The sequence below is a fragment of the Crinia signifera genome, chromosome 3, assembly GCF_055691185.1.
Source record: "Crinia signifera chromosome 3, ASM5569118v1, whole genome shotgun sequence".
Lineage (NCBI taxonomy): Eukaryota > Metazoa > Chordata > Amphibia > Anura > Myobatrachidae > Crinia > Crinia signifera.
The window spans coordinates 262,309,187-262,327,460 of NC_139219.1; the positions used below are offsets into that span (position 1 = coordinate 262,309,187).

Here is an 18,274-nt window from a genome sequence, read left to right on the forward strand (position 1 = left end):
TTCTGTGAATTAGGCCCATGACAAACTATCATCATGGATGGAAAAATGTATTATAATGACTTGATATTAATAATCTGTGTATTGATGTGTGCTGCTAAAGTAGTTTTATGTAATAATAATAGTTTTTATTTAGTAGGTGCGATTATACATTGGGAACGTTAGTATTTTGCAATTTTTCCCAATGTTCCACCAGTTTCTTTTTATGGGTATTAATTAGATTTCCGATTTTAAAAAAATATATTTTTTTTTTGTGTGAAAACCACCAGGTTAAGTAAAATCTGTGTGTTTTTACCGATATACAGTAGCTGGAACTTATTTGGGATTTTGTTACAACAGCCTGAGGCAGGTAATAGGAAATCCCTGAAATCCTGGGACAAGTGCCAGCCTGTACGGGCTAGCCCCACGCAATGCAATTACCCACGATCAATGGTCTGGGCTAATTGGATACCCCCTACTACTACTACTAATTACTTTTATTATTATTATTTCTAGGACCGAAATATCTTTACACTTTACATAAAGAGGATCAGTGCAATTGAGCATCCTCTTTCTAGCCCCCATTTCTGCTTACTATCTACATTCCCTACCACACACATACAAACATACACATGGATCTATTTTTATTGTCATCAGCAATTAACCTACCAGTGTTTTGGGGTGTGTTAGAGAAAAGCGGGGTAACTTATACAAACCCATGCAAACACAGGGAGAACTTATACATTTGTTTACAGCTAAACAGATGTACATTAAAGCTCCAGAAATGTAATCTACACTCTACAGCCAAAGATGTCTGAGGAATGTTGTACACATCGTCATATTGTTGGACAGATAGTTGGAGCAGGACGACAGATTTAGGACAACTAGCAGGATTGTCATAAAAGCTTCCAGACAGGAACTGTGGTTTCCTAGTAACGGCACATCCCGTATGAAGACATATCCACTAAATCTGTTGTTTACTCTATAATAAATAGCATTCTAACTAAGTTTTTTATTCAGTACTCTTATGTCACAGTTCTATGGAGCAGGGAACAGAGGGTAGAACAATAATATATCTCACGGGTGTATCGTACAGTAGGTCCTTGTTATGGTACAATAATGCTACAGGTGGTGATGGTGGCGGTTGTGGGGTTAAGATCAGTAATTGCCTACTTCTGGTGTGTTGAAAGGGGGAGTGGGGCAGTTCTGGAATGGATAGTTTACAGCCTAACGGGCCCATATACTATAGGGTTGCATATGCAATGCGATCTGGACGGGATCTACAATCCAGGATCGCATTGCAATATTTAGACTGAATGTATTGTCCTACAGATGCAGTGACAGGGGCTTCAAAGGGAGCCTGTCCCTGTGATTTGCATACCTGGGTGTAGGGGGTCTGTAGGCTACAATGGGCTACCACCATCTCAGAATGGCAGTAGCCCTGGGACCTGCCTAATATTGATACATCGGGCAGCGTCGCATCCCCTATAGCAACCTATTAGGGACACAGCTGCTGATGGGGAAGGAGCGATCACAGCAGGGGTCGGAGATTCCTGCTGCAGCCCCTACCAGATACATTTGGGGCATACCCAATATATTTACGGCTAGCCCCAGAAAATGTGTGTTTCCGGGGAATTAGCCACAAATGTTATATAATAAATGGGCCCCTAATTTTTTGTGTATCATTTAGGCATTCCCCTTGTCTTGTGATTAGCTGGGAATTATACATATAGTTAGGTTTGTGTAACGGTATCTAATTTATCTTACCTGAGTTCTCAGTGTGTGCTGGGTTTCTCCAATTTATGGTATCATCATATATTTGTCATTGATAATGGCATTACTGTATATCTCATTACACCTGCATTTCTTTCTTATAAGGACCCATAAACTTGCACAGACATGCACGCGCATCATCATTCATACACATAACTTATCAATAAAGACACGGACAACTGAAATTGGCGTAAAAGGGGTCAGCTTTTTATTTGTAAAGGATGGCAGCCTATTTGATCTAACTAAGTAATTATTAAAATCTAGAAAAATGTTAAAATCTGCAAATATTTATTATCTGCCCTCACTATCTATAGTGGTGGGGAGAAGAACGGTTTAAAACTATAGGTAGGACTTAAAACATATTAATAAGCAAAAACTTGAAAAATCCTGAAAAAATAAAAAATATAAAAGGGGCCATCTGCCCCACCGTCCAAGGACAGCCCTCCTGCCTTATCCTTGTACGATAACAACTCACGAGGGAATGGCTCACCGCCCTTCCCTCACGGGGAAAATCACCAAAACTAAAATCGGGCCACCTGTCCTTCCTACCACAACTTGAGGAATATCGCTCAACTAAAATGGCCGAAGGGCCCACCTGGACCGGTGATGCCCTCGTTCCCACATGAAATACTGTAGGATAAGCTATTTTCTAAATTGGAGCTATCCCCAGGGCAAATCTATACAAATCAACTAACTACCGTTCTGAAACCGGCCACTAAACTAAAAGCTGACACAACATAAACATATCTTACTAAGAAAATCCTAAGAGTGGGCGGGTCAGCAACAATCAGAAGCAAAGAGACAGAGGCTTCTGGAAAGTTCAGTAAACCCCATACAAACCACACCCCCTTGCCTATGAAACAACCAATCAACTGAAATCTAGCCTAACACCCACCTCCTTCACAAATAACACGCCAAACTCCGCAGTCTGTGTATTCCTGATGTGCAGCATTACAGTCTGGAAAGTTTATGTCATTCCAGGCACACAAGGCACCTTTCATGATCTTTCTCTGCCCTTCTTGTCTGGACAAGGAATTCCTACTTCTCTTTACTGCTGCAAACTTCCTTATTTGTTTTGTTAGTCTGTTGGTCATTTTTTGCTCTTGACCACTGTGCTTCCACTGATTCTTGATCTTGATTATCCCCCATTCACTAATTCCCTGGCATCAGCTAGTGTGCTCAGCTGCAGATATTACTCTGGTACTTCTTCCTGGATCATCAGACAGGACACAATTTGCAGGTCCAGGTCACTTAGGTCCTACATGATAATGGGGAGATGTATTTAGCCTGGTAATAAGATAAAGTGGAAGGTGATAACACACTAGCCAATCAACTCCTAACTGTCATTCTTTAAACATAGCTGATTGGCTGGTGCCTTATCACCTTCTACTTTATCTCCACTTTATCTCTTCACTAGGCTTGATACATCTATCCCCCCGGTTTTTAACCAGCAACTTTAATTGTATGTGACTTTTATAGATGTGTATGCAATCTCAGCATGCCTCTCTGGGATAGAAATGCCCATGCCCAATAATTTTCTAGGCAGTTACAAAGTAGCAGCAACGTGCTTTCCTCTGTCAGTGGTTTCATTTAGATGCTGAGTGATGAATCCTGTAGGGTATTATAAAGCAAAATGAATGAATGAAGACAATAACATTATATTGCAAATGATCCCAGAGCTAGATTTGGCACGAACAGTATATCTAATTTAACACAAGACTCCTGAGAACCAAAACTTCATTCTTAGAACAGTTACTCAATGACAGCATTAATCACTCTGGAAATATGATCTTTGGCTCAAAAAATGTAGGATGAAGCAGTGTACAGTATACATGTACTCCCCTGACCTGCAGAATATTATCTGATATTACTGGAGATCGCACTGTGAGCCTCAGTATTGGCTCCTTATGAGCTTCAATAATTCACTATGTCCCCTGCACCATTTATAGATTGTAAACAAGGGTGAGTTAGGGCTGTCTGACAATTGCTGTGTACATCCCCGAATAACTTGTATGAGATGAATAGAAAGACTGTTTTGCATTGCAAAAAATGATTTATGAGTGACATTGTGGCTTGTGACAGTTGCATTTGGGACAGCTAAGTAGGTTATCTCGATGATTTGATTTAATATTACTGTACATGTACTGTATATGAATGACTGGAGAACATTTCCTTTCTGTAGAACACTAGGGGACTATTGTTGCTCTTACAGTATATGGACATACAGTATTTGTCCACCAGACCAAGTGACTAAGCAATTGGACAAATGCTCATCTGATATACAGTAGTTGTTATTGTCATAATTTCATATACAGGTTGAGTATCCCTTATCCAAAATGCTCGGGACCAGAAGAATTTTGGATAACGGATTATTCCGTGTTTCAGAATATTTTCATATTTCAATGATGTATCTTGAGGTATTTTGCACTTATGTTGTACAAACACATCAAACACATGAAACGCACACAAATATATTTTATTTGTGCATAAAACAAGGTTTCAAAACGTGAAACAAAGTTTCTGTACAATCTCAGGCACTGTATTTGAATGCCAAGCTATCATTTTCTTGCAGATATTTAGTGCCAGTTACATATAATGTCCCCAGTAGTGCCAGTTACATATCATGTCCCCATTAGTGCCAGTTACATGTCATGTCCCCAGTAGTGCTGTTACAGATGTGCCCAGTAGCGCTGTTACATATCATGTCCCCAGTAGTGCCAGTTACATATCATGTCCCCAGTAGTGCCAGTTACATGTCATGTCCCCAGTAGTGCCAGTTACATGTCATGTCCCCAGTAGTGCTGTTACAGATGTCCGCAGTAGTGTTTTTAGCAAAAATAATAATAAGTTTCTCACTTTTCAGAATGCATGGTTTTCGGAATTTGGCTAAGGGATACTTAACCTGTGTATATATATATATATATATATATATATATATATATATATATATATCCTGATGAATGGGACATAGCAGACACAGTCCCCGAAACGTCGCACTAGATGGATTAAATGACCATTCTTATTTTACCTACCGAGAGTCTCCGCGTGCCATCTGTTTATTTGGAGAATGTATTGGCTGAATTTGTAGCCCGCAGGAGGGCATCGGAGCAAGATATCCCCAGGGGGGGGGGGGGGGGGCAGGAGTGCCGGGAGGACATTGGAAAGTATATATATATATATATTTATATATATATATATATATGCACGTAAGGGTTTGACCCTGAAAGCGCTTCCAATAGTAGATAGCGGCTACCTCTACAAAATCCCCCCTGTTAGTGGGAGATGAAAACAAAGACACAAGAAGAGATGTAGAGGGCGCTATTGAGATTCCCACCACCTTGTCATGTGCTCAAGCTTCAAGCAAATCGACAAAATGACATTTCAATAACATTTATTTAAAACACATAGATGTGACATTCGCAAGTTTAGATTCTTTGAAACCGCATGGATCCACCAGCAGCCCGGCTCGCCATCTGACTGAAACACGCGCGTCTCAGTTTCCGTCGGCAGGGCGACGGGAACCCTGTCTGTCTCCGCTTCAGGGAGACGGACAGGGTTAGGGGGGGTGCGGGGAGGCGGCGGGACCCCGGGTGACCGCCGACAAGCCGGCGGTGACCCGGGGGAATTGATGGAAGAGCCGTCGGGAGGGGGCGTGCGCGCATCTTGTGCACGTGCGTCCCCTTCTCGCTGTACAGATGGCGGCTGGTGGGGGATGGCGGCTGGCGTCGCCATCGCCATCCCCTGCAAGGATGAGTCCTGCCCCATCTGTATATATGAATTACAATTTCCAATGCACTCACAGTAATCCTCCTTTGATGCTGGAGTACTGCTACATTTGCCAACAGGTGGCTTTGTAAATAGAAAAATCCAGATACAGGGCACTCACCAATTTCTTCAGTTGCTGTTATGGCCTAACCCATTACAGGAATCGCTACTTGGGATTCATGTCATGGGCTGTGCCATGGCTAAGTACCATTCTAGGACAGAAACATTTGTATTGTCACTATGAGGAATAAATAACTAACTGTAGAAATTGGTGAGTGCCCTGTCTCTGGATTTTTCTATATAAATATGTATAAATCCTACGTTTGCCCTAGTAAAAGTAGTGTAATGGATCCTTGGGGATAGTAGCAGAACTAGTAATTGGCATGCCCAGGTGGAACAAGATGCGATGGCATTCCCTGGCAACCACCCCCATCAGACGCACAGAAGATTGATAAATATATGTGGGTGCAAGCAGGGCAGAGCAGTGCAGACAGACAAGTTACAGCAGGTGTCGTACACCATCGCCATGTCAGAGCTGCAGTGTGTGGCTGCCTCCTTGGATTTCATGCTGGGAACAGAGAAATAGAGGGGAGAAGGGCTCACTACTCCCCTCCAGCCACTCCTGCTTTGTTTTAGCCACCGGCAATCAGTCTGGCTCGTTATTAGTACAGTATCGGACTGACCTGCTGATTATGCTGCTGGCTGCAGGCCACTTTATTGCAGCAGGCCCTGGCGCGTACCACCATTAGTTTTGCCCATGCTGTGTGATATATTGGTGTGGAAGATGTGTAATGTATGGGTGTATTCATTATGATAAAATATAAGTTATAGTATAGTTTTCCATTTTCCACAATTTTTTAGTTAAAAGAAATGCAATTTATCATTAACTTAATACAAAAGTATCATTTCTGAAAAGCTGCTCCTTTTGCTGCTGAGACAGCTTTTCAAAAGTATATACTGCCCTGCTTCTCCAGGACCCTATGGGGCTTTCCTTGTGTGTTCCCCCCATTGTCCCCTTGTTGCATCCTCTACCTGGTGTCCTCTCCCACTACCCGCACCCATGCTGTATCTTATCACTCCTACCCTCATCCTCTGAACTTTCCTGTGTTCGCTTCCAATCCCCCCACCCACCCCCATAGCTCCCCGGTGTCCTATCTACCCCTCCCCCACACTGAAATCCTCTTAATTTTCACCAAATTTTGTAGAAATTGAAATATAATGAATAGATCTCTTAGGGTGGTAGTAATCTTTAGGTAGCATTGGAGAATCCATGTGGACATAGCGTGAGATAGATGTGGAGGTGGGAGGTCAGGGATAATTAGGGATAAACTAGTAAACATGTGTCATCAGTATAAACAGTACTGTAGGAAGACTCAGTAGACTAGTTCACTAAAAGAAGGTTTATCTGGGTCAACAACAGATACTGGAAGTTCTGGGAGTGAGGGGTGTGGCCTGCACCCAGGTGTCACCTTGGGACGGTGTGACACCAAAGTGCTTACTCTCCTGCAGTGACGGGCTCGGGGGTTCTACAGTGTGTAATATTGCTGCAGAACGTTGAACTATAAGAGGCCATACCACCTTTTTGCCATCTCCAGTTCGGCTGGGGTAAAAGCAGAATGTGCACTGCATGTCATCAGACCCTGTGACACCTCTGCATACTAGTATTTACTAAAGTTATGTACTGTACAGTAGGAATACCTACCTCCTGGGATTGCTCATCTGAGAAGAGAGGACCTCTGGGTTTATAATCCAGGAGTCATATTGCACAATGGTCAGGGGATGGAGAGCGATCCTTTGCATACCAGCAATTTGCAGCCCCATGGACTTCTTTGTGGACTTTGAGGATTACTCTGGCAGACCCTTTTTAATACTGGGGGATCCATACGTATTGTGGCAAAGTTCCGGACATTCCTATTTTCAAAGGTTTAACCACATTATTTACTTTGATACATCTCGCGTAAAGAGGGAAATGTGGCAAAGATACTTTGAGCGAGGAAGTAACATAGAAAGTGCAGCTGGATCCGAATAAAGTAACCAGGTGAGAACTATGGGCCTTATTCTGGTTCACTCCTTCTGGCAAATTCCTTCTTAGCTGGACAAAACCATGTGCACTGCAGGTGGGGTAGATGTAACTTGTGCAGAGAGAATTAGATTTGGGTGGGGTTTTACTTCAAAGTGAGATCTATATTGCAGTGTAAAAATAAAGCAGTCAGTATTTACCCTGCACAGAAACAAAATAACTCATCCAAATGTAATTATCTCTGCACATTTTACAGCTGCCCCCCTGCAGTGCACATGGTTTTGTCCATCTGAGAAGGAATTTGCCAGGAGTGAACTAGAATAAGGCCCTATGTTACCAGGTACAGTGGATTAAATGGTGGGCAATAGAATAGCATGTGCCTTCCAGGATAATAAAAGCAGTCAAAATGACTAGCTAATTGTTATTAATTGAATGATTGCAGGTTCCCTTCTGAAACTGATTAGAGGTTTGCTAATTTATTGTCCCATATCATATGATCTTGTGGGCCTATTATTGTATGAAATGTTTTGCTGCTTATATTTTTGTACATGGACATAAGTATGGCTGGTGTAAGCATGAGTATGTAACTGGTGCAGAACTGGATGCATCTCCAGATGCCCAAAGCTCACATATCGGTGTCTGCACTACTTTTACAGTCATCTTGATTTGTTGCTGGTTATATATTCAGCTCAGCCTTAACCCCCATTAAACTTTGCATTGGTCACTTCGGTTATGGCAATGTCACGAGAATGCTGAGGTCAATAACCGGACTGCAGTAAGTTGAGTGAAGTTAGTGAAAGGAATTAAATTGTGTCAGGTTGTTGTACATAACTTGTTTCTCAAGTGGATTGGAGTCAGAGGTTAGGGACAGAAATAGGGCAGTAGTTGTATATAGAGGCTGTGCCAGGAGATGACTTCTGTAGGATTAATGAAATGACCTTGGGGTTACATGTGGATGAGAATGTGCCAGGGAAGAGAGATGGGTTGAAGAGAGAATCTACAGTTGGCCATATAACAAAAGAGAGGGAGTTGTATGACAGTGTGAGGGATGGGAATGTGGCTGCAGATTCTAGGGGGATAATATGAGACCAAGCTCTTGGTGAAGATAGTGTGCTGTTGAGTAATGTATAGTAAGTATAGAAGAAGGTGGTTTAGATAGAAAAAGATTGACAGAGTAAGACTAAAGGCCCCCAGACACTAGGGCAATGTACATGCAATTTCGATGTACATGCAATTTGGGCAATTTACATGCGATTTAAGAGTTAAATCGCATGTACAGTGCCCAGTTTGCATGAACATGACAAGAGGTGTGATGCAATGCTCGTTCTCGTGCACATTACATCACACCTCCTAGGTTGCACCTGCCGCCGGTTAAATCCATCGCAGCCTGCCGGGTCATCAGGAGCAGTGCCGCTGGTCATGCGAGGCATCGTTGCTGCAATGCCTCCTCTCCCTGCTCCCTCCCTCCCTAGAAGAACCTCACAAAGCTGCTGCTGCTGCTGACGAGTGCTGAACATTTTCACTTCAAGGCAACTGCCACCAAAGTTTGTATTTAATCACTGATCCGTGCAGGCTTCAGCCAAATATGTCTGGAAAATTAGTATTTTCTAGTTGTATTTTTTGCTGAATTACTGGCCGAATTCAGCAGTAATATTTAGGCCAGCCTGTCAGCAGCACTTCTGGGGGCGGGGCCTGATGGAGACATCATCAGTCCCTGCCCCCAGTAATGCAAATCCCGCAATATGCGGGTTTTGGGTGAGGGGATGGGCCTAAATACACGTGATTTGCATGTTTAGCCCTGCCCCTTCCGCTGAAAAGATACGAATCACGGCAATTTAAAGCTTCTGCCACCAGGTACATGAGGGGCGGAAGGGGGTCCATCGGAATCCGGGAGGGTTGCCCACCTTTCCGGGGGGCTGGGAGGGGGACACATTTTTGGGATCCTCCCGGCCATTCCGCGAGGGTTGGCAACCCTGAGATAGATTGCATGTGATTTATCACAGGTTGATAAATTGCATGCAACATATCTGATGTGAAAAAAAACCCTCAAGTACAGAATCTGACATGCAGGACTCCCAGGAAGCTGCCGGGGAGTTCAAGGGAAATCTCGTGGAATTTCAAGCGTCTGATAAATTTCCCTAGTGTATGGCCACCTTAAGGCCAGAAGGATATAAATCCATTAGAGACTGTACAAAGAAGGGCAACTAAAATGGTGCATGGCCTACATCACAAAACCAGGAAAGACTAAAATATCTTCATATGTATAGTTTAGAGCAGAGAAGGGAAAGGGGAACATGATAGAAACTTTAATATAATACAGAAATAATTAAATAAAATATATCAAGGGTTTAACAAAGTACAGGTGGGAGACAGAACACGGGGACATGCACTAAAAACTAGAGGGAGGAAGATTCAGGAGAAATTTGAGGAAGAATTTCTTCACACAAAGAGTAGTACATAAGTGGAATAGCCTCCCATCAGAGGTGGTAGAGTCAAGTACAGTAGAGCAATTGAAGCATGCTTGGGATAGGCATATTGATATCCTTACAGATAAATAAGGATTATATGGTTTGAGGTACCGTTTAAAAAGGGGGCAGACTAGATGGGCCAAGTGGTTCTTATCTGCCATCAAATTCTATGTTTCCATGTAAGGATGAGATATACTAAGCCTTAAAAGTGATAAAAAGGTTGTGATAAAATACCAGTCACTCAGCTCCCAACTCTCATGCTACAGGCTGTGTTTGAAAATGGCAGTAAGGAGCTGCAGATTGGTTGGTATGTTATCATTCTCCATTTTATCACTTTCCAAGGCTTAGTACAATACATCTGAGTGATATTCCAGTTGTATGATCTGGAAGGTGCAGTGTGAAGAGAGTGCCAGGATTCCCCAATGCTTTTATCACTAAACATATCCAAATGCCTAAAGTTGGCTTGAATGATGACCCTTAGGACACCCAGTCTTGTTTCTTATTTATACAGTATGTTGATGGAGGGCTTTATACTTGGAGTTCTTGCAGTAAAGTCATGTTTATAAAGGAAATGTATAATTTACGTTGTATCATTACATGGAATCCAATTTTGTTTTCATTTGCATTCTTACAATGTTGCTGAGTTGTCTCTTGGATAACTTTTGCTTCCTATCCCTTCCTGTTTTATGTTCTTTTTGGCTGGTCTCTTTATAGCATTTTACAACACTCCCAACAGTGATTCAGGAATTTTAGTTTGCATGCTGATCTCTTGGTGTGATTTTATTTCTTTTTCTAAGGAGAAGCACATTTTCTCTCACATTTAATTATTTTCATTCCCTTTCATGTTGCCCTTTATTAGTAACACAGGGGGTTATTTTGGTTAATTCTTTCTGACAAATTCCTTCTTAGATGGACAAAACCATGTGTACTGCAGGTGGGGCAGATGTTACTTGTGCAGAGAGAGTTAGATTTTGGTGGGGTTTAACTTCAAAGTGAGAACTACAGTATATTGCAGTGTAAAAATAAAGCAGCCAGTATTTTCCCTGCACAGAAACAAAACAACTCACCCAAATCTAATTCTCTCTGCACATTTTACATCTTCCCCCCTGCAGTGGACCATGGTTTTGTCCATCTAAGAAGGAATTTGTCAGAAAGAGTGAACCAAAATAACCCCCAGAGTAACAACGAAATATGTGCTGCAAATAACTGATGAAAATTACATCAAGTGATTGCACTAATGAAAGTTTAAAATCATTATATTCATGGAAACTCTAAATAAATGCATTTTTCAATATTTAACAAATGGAATTTTCACTGAAAATAAACATTTCTGTTTATTTGTAATAATTAGACAAAATGTTATCAAATACTTTGATTCAAATATCTATTTAGACTAAATTATGTATTGTAATTACATCTCCTGTAATAATTATTTAGCAGAATGTACATTCTATTGTACATAAAACATATGAAGGTAATTCTAAATTGCATATATGGGGGATATCCAGTTAACACCAGTAATTTACCGCTGCTAATAGATTAGACAGGAGCTATTCAATTAGCCGCTATAACCAGTGCTTATCTTCCGGTGCTGGCAGTTATCTAGAATTGGTTTTGCCTGCCATAGGGGACAAAACCAAATGTGTGATAAGTGCCTGTTTTATCTCCGATAAATGCCCTGAAAATACATAGCACCTTTTCTCTAGGCCTGCGCATTGGCATACAAAAAATAGGGTTTCTTGTGCAAGCTAATTTGATAGGGGTGATTTTTAAAAACTGTGAAATGCCCCCATTTTTGGAGCTGGTGGCACTATTGTGGTTAATTGGATCACTATGATTATTATTAATCTAAAGAATACTGAATTTTTATCTTTTCTGTTAATGTAAGGTGATCAGTTCAATCATGTGTCATGTTCTTGCACTGGCTATATGCTATACTTAGGGTACCGCTGGATCTGTGGATTGTTTTTTTTGCTGGCTATATGGTTTTGTACAGAAATCAGCAGAATTTGAGGGTGTGAGTCTTGCTGATGTTACTGGGTTTATACACCATTGCAATTGTCATCTCGTTCCCTTTACTGAATTAACCCCTAAATCTACTGTATGAGAAAATATAAACGGGTGTTTTTTTGTATAAGAGATCAACGTTTTAGTGTTTACTTTATATCAGTAGGAATAAATGCTACTTATGTGATATCTGGGCTCCCGTTTTTCTTATGAGACCGCGTCCCCTCGCGGGGCTCGCTGCGCTCGCCACGCTTCGGGCACGGTGGCTCGCTGCGCTCGCCACACTATATAAAATCAACTCCACGCGTAGTTGGATAGTAGGGGTATGAAAAAATGGGGTGCATTTAACATGGGAGCCCAGATATTACATAAGTACCGAATAAATTATTAAATTGTGGAAAATACTCATCCGTTCATCTAAAGAAAAAAAAATTTTTTTTCTAATTATCCCTAGTTTCATTTTTTTTTTTTTTTTTTTTTTAATCTTTGCATTGAAACCAAAATAAGTTTTCTTACTAGTGAGGGAAGTAGTCATACAATTTTTGAAATATGAAAATGACAAATATTTCAATTTGTTCTTTAAATTGTTCAAAAGCTTCATTTTTGTAATTTTGCTGTTCATTGTTTTTATTGACATTTTAATTTTCACATTAGGGGGGGATATAATAAGGGGACTTCTATTTCACATGGGATGTTGCTACAGGCAACCAATCAGAATCAACTTCTTATTTATATAGCACCATCTAGAAGATAATAGACAGTATCTGTTTGGTAGTTATGCACTTATATTGCATTTCTAATATATTTATATTTATTTTATAGCATGAAAAGCCTAAACTCCTGGAACCATTGGATTATGAAACTGCCATTACAGAACTGGAAAACACATATTCTAATGATCCCCTGAAAGATCTTGTATTATTTCCTGCAGATGATTTCTCAGTAAGTACCCTCTATACTAGCATTGTCGTCATCACTCTCATTGCCAGGCACTGACTCAGACTAGGTTGCTTAGATAATAATTGACTATAATCTAAGACAGTTGGCTTTGTTGGTATATTTCTTGAATTGGAGAGAATTCTCTTTACACTGAATTCTTCATTCCTTGTATCAACATCTGCATGTCCCACTGTGCAGGGTGATTCGACTTGTACAGTAATAACAAAGCTGAACTGAAGTCCTTTGTTAAACTATGCTGAATAAAAGTGCTTGGCTTGTGTCCTGCACTGCAGGCCTCAGCAGTTATCTTGTCTCCTGGCATCAGACTGGTGGCTTTTGGTGATAAGAGAAGGACTCCTTACAGTATGTGCTGCGCTACATAATAGATTGGGTTCTTTGTCAGCAGACAACAGTACAGAGAAATTATCTCTGGGCAGTATACAAGGGGAGGCCATGGGTGGCGTAAGTTTGTCCCATTTGCCCGGAGGCAAGACAAATATTGGTGCCCCCCAATAGCTCAATCATCAGTGTCTGTTTCCAGTAAGGCAGGTCATTAGTTCTAATACAGGGAGACACTTGTAAAAATTATGTTAGGAGGAGGATTCTTCCACAAAAGTGATATTGATAGGTTTCAATGAACTGATTCAAACTGGCAGGGGAGGAGAGGTGCCCCCTCAGGAGCAGGAGCCCAGTGGCAGATGACTCCATTGCCTCCAGGAGTTACGCCTCTGAGTGGACGTCTCCATCTATGTTATACCTATACAATGCTGCACAAATGTTTAGTGTCTCTCTTATTCTTATACAATGCAACTTAGCTTTTTCAGAGATACAGATGTAATGTATTTTACTGTATCAGCTACATTCATTTACAGACTTCCTCACGGATAACTCTAAAGTGTAAAGCACTTTTAGAGTTCAAAAGCCATAACCATAAAAATGTATCACTTCATATGCCAAGCCCTGAAATTATGTGTTAAAAGGATTTTTGAAATGAAATGTTAGTTACTCTTATTGGATGTAAATGCCTTGTTTCCATAATGGAAGATATACGTATTGTTTAGAAGTACCGTTCCTTAGTAATGAGTACGAGTTAGCTCTGCTAAGTATTTCACCAGCGTACTATGCTTGGCTTAGTTACAGGATAAACGTTTTAAATGAGTAGTCCCCATGCTAAATATATATCATAATAATTGCATAAAGTGTTACATTAATAAAGAATAATAGCTCTCCCGTCCTAGATGTACATTGTTCTTGCTCAGTTCCAGTTTGCAATACTGTACGACGTTTTATAGATGGTTATAGCCGGGGTTGCCATACCAAGTTTCCAAAATTTTATCAAATGACTCACACACCCTTGGATTTACATTTTTTTTTGTGAAAAGGGACATAATATTTACCTCTGTTGTATTACATTGGGGTTTTATTTAAAACTAGGTGATCATCGCGCCCTACGGGCGCTCTTCACACCAGCGTAAGAGGCTACGCCCCTTAATTTGTGAACGTTTGTATTGTGAGAAATATGGTTAGAATTGTATGAAAGATGCCCTGTATTGCAGCTTCTGCCAGTGGGTGAGGGTCCAGCGTGGCAGCACAGGAGTACAGGACCGTGGCCCTGAGTCAGTGTCTCCTCCTACTGGGTGGGAGTTAGGGTGCATGAGAGCAGGAGGCTGGGCTATGAGGCATAATAGGGGTATGTGGGTAACACAGCGTCAGCGATTACCCAGTGGTGGAAGTTACAGTTCAGGAGAGCAGGAAGCTAGGTAGTGATAGGGGTGTGTGGGCATACGGGGGACTAAAGAGGGTGGGAGACACTGTGCAGCTTCTGCCAGTGGGTAAGGGTCCAGCGTGGCAGCACAGAAGTACAGGACCGTGGCCCTGATTCAGTGTCTCCTCCTAATGGGTGGGAGTTAGGGTGCATGAGAGCAGGAGGCTGGGCGGTAAAGCATGATGGGGAATGTGGATAGGGGGGCTTGAATCGTGGGAAGGGGGGTTCGCAAATTGCGGGAGGGGGGTTGTCGGGGTTAGTGAATTGCGGGAGGGGGGGGGTTGTGGAGGTCCGTGAATTGCGGGAGGGGCGTGGGGGGTGCCGTGAGTCAAGAGGGGGGGGGGCGCTGGGGGGTGGTGCGGGGGTCCGTGAATCGCGGGAGGGGTCATGAATCGCAGGAGGGGGGGTCGTGGGGGGCTGCGAATCGCAGGAGGGGGGGGTGGGGGGTGCCGTGAATTGCATGAGGGGGGCGTGAATCAAGGGAGGGGGGTGCAGGGGGGTGGTGCGGGGGTCCGTGAATCGCGGGAGGGGGCATGAATCGCAGGAGGGGGGGTCGTGGGGGGCTGCGAATCGCAGGAAGGGGGGTGTGGGGGGGTGCCGTGAATTGCGTGAGGGGGGCATGAATCGCGGGGGGGTCCCCGAATCACGGGAGGGGGTCTGCAAATTGCGGGAGGGGGCGCTGGAGGTGGTGTGTGAATTACGGGGCGGTCGCAAATCGCGAGAGGTGCCGAGGGGGTCCGCAAATCGCGGGAGGGGGGCACTACGGGGGGTTCTGTGAATCGGGGGTGGGGGTCCGCAAATCGCGGGGAGAGGGGCCCGAATTGCGGGAGGGGGGGTCGCAAATCGCAGAAGGGGGGGTGCCATGAAGCAGGGGAGGGGGCGGTGGTCAGCAAATCGCGGGAGGGGGGGTCGCGGGGGGCCCTTTTAATGCTGGGAGAGGGGGTCGCGGGGGTCCCACGAATCGCGGGAGGGAGGGGAGGTTGCAGGGGTCCCGCGAATCGCGGGAGGGGGCTCGTGGGAGGGTGGGTCGCTGGGGTCCCGCGATTTGCGGGAGGGTCGCGGGGGTCCCGCGTTTCGCAGGAGCGGGGGTCCCACGAATAGCGGGAGGGGGGGTCACGGGAGTCCCGCGAATCGCGGAAGTGGGGGTCGCGGGGGGTCCCGCAAATCGCAGGGGAGGACCGCGGGGGTCCCGCGAATCGCGGGAGGGGGTGGTCGCGGGGGTCCCGCGAATCGCGGGAGGGGGTGGTCGCGGGGGTCCCGCGAATCGCGGGAGGGGGGGTCGCTGGGGTCCCGCGATTCGCGGGAGTGTCGCGGGGGTCCCGCGATTCGCGGGAGGGGGGGTCACGGGGGTCCTGCGAATCATGGGAGGGGGGGTCGCAGGGGTCCCGCGAATCGTGGGAGGGGGGGGTCGCAGTGGTCCCGCGAATCGCTGGATGGGGAGTCGCGGAGGGTCCCGCGAATCGCGGGAGGGGTGTCGCGGGGGTCCTGGCAGAGGGTAGGGATGTGCAGGAGTAATGGTGGATGGTGGCTGTGGAGTAATGGTGGATGGTGGGCGTGTACTGTAGCCCTGGCTGGGCGGGGGGAGGTGATGTCAAGGGGGTGGAACGTTATACACATGAAAATGTTCTACACAGGAACGTTCTACACAGGGGTTGAGTGACAGATCTGGCTAAATATATAAGAGATAGTGTAGCAATAGTGTTGCAGATATTCTCTTTATAATTAATAACGTAAGCCATTCACAATGCATAATCAGTAATATAATATAGAGATGAGCGGCGGGCACTTTTTCGGGTTTTGGATCTAGATCTCCCTTCGTGTTTTGGATCTGGATTGGTTTTGGCAAAACCACCCTTGCGGGTTTTGGTTTTGGATCTGGATTTTTTTGGGGGAAAAAATGCTCAAAATGGCTAAAATAACAGATTTTGGGCCTGTATTTGCCCCTAAAGTGTTATTAAGCTCAACAACATTAATTTCCACTCATTTCTAGTCAATTTTGATCACTTCATATAGTCCGTCACACTGGACACTGGAAATAGTCCGTCACACTGGATATAGTCCATCACACTGGACACAGCCCGTTAGACTGGAGACTGGATACAGCCCGTCACCCTGGACACAGTCCCTGGACAATGGACACAGCCCCTGGACAATGGACACAGCCCCTGGAAAATGGACACAGCCCCTGGACAATGGACACAGCCCCTGGACAATGGACAAAGCCCCTGGACAATGGACACAGCCCCTGGAAACTGGACACAGCCCCTGGACACTGGACACTGCCCCTGGACACTGGACACTGGACACAGCCCCTGGACACTGGGCACAGCCCCTGTACACTGGACACAACCCCTGTACACTGGACACAGCCCCTGCACACAGCCCCTGTACACTGGACACAGCCCCTGACACACTGGACACAGCCCCTTGTATTATGGACACTGTGTGTACAGTCAGCAGCACTGCAGCCCCTGCGTGTGAGCACTGCAGCACCTAGTTTACAACAAAATAAAAAATCAGTCACTAAATAAATCACAGCACAAGGCACAGGGCACGGAGCACAGATCCCAACCACCCTCTTCCCTCTCCTATAATGGAGTGAAGGTCCTGCGAGAATCCGACAGTGCGATGATGACGTTTCGCCTCGTTTTCGGTCCGGAATTCAGGCGGGAACACCCAAGCCGGCTCGGATCCTGACTCGGATCACCATATTCGGATCTGACGGATCCCGGAGATCCGGGCCCGCTCATCTCTAATATAATAGCATATGCAAGCAATAAATAGTTTCATTTGAATTGTTATGTATTTTATTTAACTGGCTCTATAATAATAGTAATAATAATAATACAGTACATATAGTATAAAACAATGTCCAATATCCAATAATTTATATTATTCAGAGGTAATTGGCTCGCCGGGGGTTATCCTATTTGACCGGGGAAGTCAGGGCAAATAGGATAAGCTATGTTCTCCTGTGTGTTTTCTGGAGGACATGTGCTTTTTATCGCGTGACCTAATCGGATGTCCAGATAAAGAAATTGGGAAAACATTGTGTGTGTGTGTGTGTGTGTGTGTGTGCGTGGGGGAGGGATTTGGGTGGCTAGTAAACCAAAGTTTTTACGTTCCAGATGTTCTATCTGGGTTGATTGGATGCCGTCTAATGTATTAAACAGTACCAATACAACGTGATATGTTGTATAAGCAATACAATACAATATGGAACTGATACATAGTACAATTGCATTATATGCACTGAAGTTATTGTGGATATTCAGTTGTATGCAGAGTTGATTATAGTATGTAGTTGTACCAACTATCAATCTGCCTGTGGAAGTTCCATGGCAGTTATCACTATTAAAAAATGTTGTTGACTCACTCTCATTGGCATTTGCGCTCAGTCAATGATAAGCAAATTGGAATGAACTTCGTGACACGTTTTTCCGAGGTTCTGGTGTCAGAATTCAGTTAGTGCACGGGTGTCAAACACAAGGCCTGCGGGCCAAATCCGGCCCGACAGACCTCGTCATGGGGCCCGCGCAGCCGCCGCAAGCCTTCACCTTT

The 18,274-nt window shown here is 44.1% G+C and overlaps 1 protein-coding gene across 5 annotated transcripts in view; it reads left to right on the forward strand.

Annotated features, from left to right (window-relative positions):
• Nucleotides 1–18,274, forward strand: part of DOCK10 (dedicator of cytokinesis 10) — a 341,015-nt gene that overhangs the window by 115,979 nt on the left and 206,762 nt on the right. For all 5 annotated transcript variants that reach the window (XM_083177979.1, XM_083177977.1, XM_083177976.1 and 2 more), the window contains one exon: nucleotides 12,832–12,951. In XM_083177979.1, the coding sequence (XP_083034105.1) occupies nucleotides 12,832–12,951 (120 nt within the window). The remainder of the gene's footprint in view (nucleotides 1–12,831; nucleotides 12,952–18,274) is intronic.